The sequence below is a fragment of the Tupaia chinensis genome, unplaced genomic scaffold, assembly GCF_000334495.1.
Source record: "Tupaia chinensis unplaced genomic scaffold, TupChi_1.0 Scaffold000494_1, whole genome shotgun sequence".
In the NCBI taxonomy this organism is placed as follows: Eukaryota; Metazoa; Chordata; class Mammalia; order Scandentia; family Tupaiidae; genus Tupaia; species Tupaia belangeri.
In genome coordinates this window covers 2,653,367-2,656,976 of record NW_006160006.1, presented here as the reverse complement: position 1 = coordinate 2,656,976, position 3,610 = coordinate 2,653,367, and the positions used below count along the sequence as shown (strand labels likewise).

Sequence of the window (3,610 nt, the reverse complement as noted above, 5' to 3'; positions counted from 1 at the left end):
CTTGGTCCTGTCGGTCGTATCCGACGTCCGGGGACTCCGCGTTCCGGGAGCCGGGATACGGGCTCCGCGGGCCAGGCCCAGCCTCGTGTGGTCAGTGCGCTCCATCCACGCCCGGCCACGTGCCACAGGCTTTGGCTGCTTGTGCAGGATCTGGCAGGACTGGGCATCTCGGGTAGCACCCTGCTGCCCACAGGGCCGAAGCCATCACTCTGGCCCAGTGCCCAGCATGAGCCAGGGCCCACGACTTGTCCCTGCTGGTCCCAAGCCAGCTCTGTGCCCAGCCACCCAGAGGCCTTTGAGGTTCACATTCGTGTGCCCAGGTGTGTCGGATGAGGCTCCTGGGGGCCTTCAGAAAGCTTGCAGAAATGTGTTTTGAAAATTGCATGGATCTCAAAATTTTTTGCACCAAAATAGACTCATACGGTAAACTCCGTTCTCCGCAAGCTTTTTGAAGTTCCGCGTGTGTGCTTACAGCCTCCCACACAGACAGTCCTGCTCCGGCTTCGAGTTCGAAGTGAAGCGGTCATAGCAGGTTCCACTGGCTGGCGGGGAACGGCTCTGAGCAGCAGGGACCCGCTGGGGGCACTGTGGCGCTTTGCAGCTGGGGGCAGCAGCTAGCTCTGGGGGTGCGGGCCCTGGGCCCTCGGGGGGCAGGGGATGCTGAGGAGGAGCCGTGGTGCTGGGCCTGTCAGGCTCACCACGCTCTGACCTTTCACAGCTATGTCGAAATCCGCCGTGAAGATCTCCTTGGACTTACTCTCTAACCCGCTCTGTGAGCAAGACCCCGACTTTCTGAGTATGGTGACAGCCCTGGACACAGCCATGAAGCGGATGGATGCCTTCAACCAGGAGAAGGTCCCTGCCTCTTGCTTTTCGGGGCCCTCTCCCTGCCTGGTCCCCTCAGCCCTTGGAGTCCCAGCCCTGCCCAGCCTGACCTGTGTCTACGTTGTGGCTCCCCAGGCCCTGTGAGCCCGCATCTCCCTCTGGAGCCCAGGGGGGGCCCTCAAGCTCTCCGCAGCTGCCCACCTTACCCTCCACACTAGGCGAGGCCGCCCTGGGCCTATGGGCAGCAGCCAGCACGGGAAGGCCAAGCCGGGGCCAGGACAGTATTTCTGCTGCCCTGGGGCTTGCCGCCAGCTCTGCCCAGCTCCAGCACGGAGTCAGGACTCCCCGTGGCCTATCCTTCCTGGGCTCTTCGGGACCCGTGATGGGCCTCCCTCTTAGGAGGAGCTTGGGGCTCCCCGTCTAGGAATACTCTGACTCCTCGGTTTTTGGTATCACTGGGTTTTTCTCTTGGCAGGTGAACCAGATCCAAAAGACTGTGATCGAACCCTTGAAAAAGTGAGTAAGTCAGGTCTGCGGTCCTCGGGCAGATGCTGGCCCTCCAGGACTGAATAGCATTCTAGCGGCCTGTCCCACAGGCTGGCAGGAAACAACAGAGGCACCAGCTCCATCTGTGGCCCTTCCACAGCGGCTGGACGCCACTCCACTGCCCTGTTCTGTCTTTCCCTGTGCTCCCGACAGGCCGTGGGGCCAGGCCTACTGGGTTAATCCGCCCAAGCCCTGGCCAGCCCTGGGCAGATGCGAGCGAGGCCTTTCATCCCTCTCTGCCGGATGGGGAGCAGCTGCCTGCAGCCCTCCACCTTGGAAGTGGTGGGGGAGTGACTGCCCTGGGGACAAGCGGGGAGCGGGCTCCTGCCCAGGAAGGCCCTTAACTCATGACCTGCTGGGGTCAGGAGTCCCGTGAGACTCTGCTGCTGGGCAGGCCCTGGGCAGCGATCAGACAGGCCTATTCCCTGGGCAGGAACCTCGCCTTGAAGCCCCGAATCGCTTCATCTGCTGCCCTGGCCACTCCCAGGCCGACTGTGACCTAGAACGGCCCTCGGCCGGCAGCTGCTCCCTATTACCTCATCTGTGGTGGGCCCTGGCAGTGGCCTCTAGGCCTGGGTGATGAGGCTTGGCCTCCCCGTCATTAGGCCTGGACCAGGGCCCGGAGGAGACAGCGGGTTTGGATCCTCCAGCCCCTGTGCTCGGGGTTGAGCGATTCATTCCCTGTCCAGACTCAGGGTGGGTCCAGGAAGAAGCCCACTGCCTCGAGCCCTCTAAGCGGGACCCACGGTGGCTTAGCCGACTGGGAGGCCAGACCCTCCCTCCTGGGAGCAGGAAGAGATTGTTCCCCCCGAGTGGGCCTCCGTCCTGCCTCCCGTCACGGCTCAGCCCACATCCCAAGGCCACAGGAGCTGGCTGCAAGATGAGCCTGACAGCTGCTGTGTCCTGGCCTGGAGGACAGATGAGGTGCTTGTGGCCACCGGGTCCCATGGAGGTTGCTGCTGGGGCCCAGGCAGGCAGGTGAGGCTGGGATACCAGCGCAGAGGACTGGGGACAGACGCCGCTCAGCGTCACACTCAGCCGGGTGGGCTTGAAATCCAACCCTGGCCTCTGCAGCCACAGTGGTCCTGCAGCCCACCACCGGCCAGGAAGGTGGGCATGGTGGAGGGCCGGCTCCATCTGCCCTGCCCGCTGTCATGTCCCCACGGCCGACACGCGACCTCCCCCAACCACATGAACCACTGCTGCTGTCACCTTCTCCTCACTCGCTTCCTTTGGCCAGGAGAGGCTCCCAGGCACCCCAGCACCGGAAACAGGAAACTGCAGCTTTCCTGTCCTCTGAGGAGGATCAGGCCACGGCCGCCCCCAGCCTCCCCAGGGCTCGGCCTCTAATCTCCCAGCCTCTGGGCTGTGCTCACATGGCGGATGGGGATGCTTTCAATTTCCCTTTCCTGGTGGGTGGATGCTCCCGGCCGCGTGGGCACTGGGTTGAGGAATGGCAGGCATCCCCACCCCGGTGCTCCCGCACTCCCTGCACTCCCTGCGCTCCGGCCCCCCCACTTCTTGCTCCCTCTGCATCTCTGCCAGGGGGGCTGGCTGTGTTGAACCCTGAGACAGACAGCCACAGGCAGCTGAGGCACCTCAGCATCTGGTGTGGCCCTGCCTGTGTCCCTTCCCAGGGTCACACAAGAAACGAGGGGCCGAGGCTCCTGGGATGCCTGCTGTGTTGTGAAGAAGCAGGGTCTGGGTGGCAGGCTGTCCCGTGGCGGCGTGGTTAAGGCTGCTGGAGCCCACATGGCCAAATGCGGGTCGAGTCTCGGACATGGTGTCTTTTTTTAATTAGTTAATTTATTATCATCATCATCTTGTTTATGTTGCATTGAGTCACACACGGACATGGCACCTTAAACATGCTGGGTGTGCAAGTGCCTAAAATCCCAAGGGAAGAGAGAGGAAGAGACTGCAGGGGCCGTTTCCCCACGGGGGCCTCTCTCAGAGAGCACATGCACCTTCTGGCAAAGTAAACCGGGTGGGGTCGTGGGTAACCCTGCCCACGTGGTGCAGTGACGTGGAGAGGGTGCAGCTGGCTGCCCTGCCGCATATGGCTGGTGGGGTCTGTTCCGTGGCTAAGGAGAGTGGGAAAGGGAGGCCTGGACCAGGAGTGGGGGTTAGAGTTCAGAGTCCCCTTGAATGTAGAAGGTATGACCCCTAACCCTGGGGAGTCCCCCTGGGGCAAACCCAGCCGACAGCTGTGGGCAGAGGCTCCGAGGATGCAACCGGC

The 3,610-nt window shown here is 62.7% G+C and overlaps 1 protein-coding gene across 3 annotated transcripts in view; it reads left to right on the top strand.

Annotated features, from left to right (window-relative positions):
- The window catches only part of BIN3 (bridging integrator 3), a 48,681-nt gene that overhangs the window by 39,504 nt on the left and 5,567 nt on the right, over window positions 1-3,610 (top strand). For all 3 annotated transcript variants that reach the window (XM_027774942.1, XM_006156461.3, XM_027774941.1), the window contains one exon: window positions 1,301-1,341. In XM_027774942.1, coding sequence (XP_027630743.1) covers window positions 1,301-1,341 — 41 coding nt within the window. The remainder of the gene's footprint in view (window positions 1-1,300; window positions 1,342-3,610) is intronic.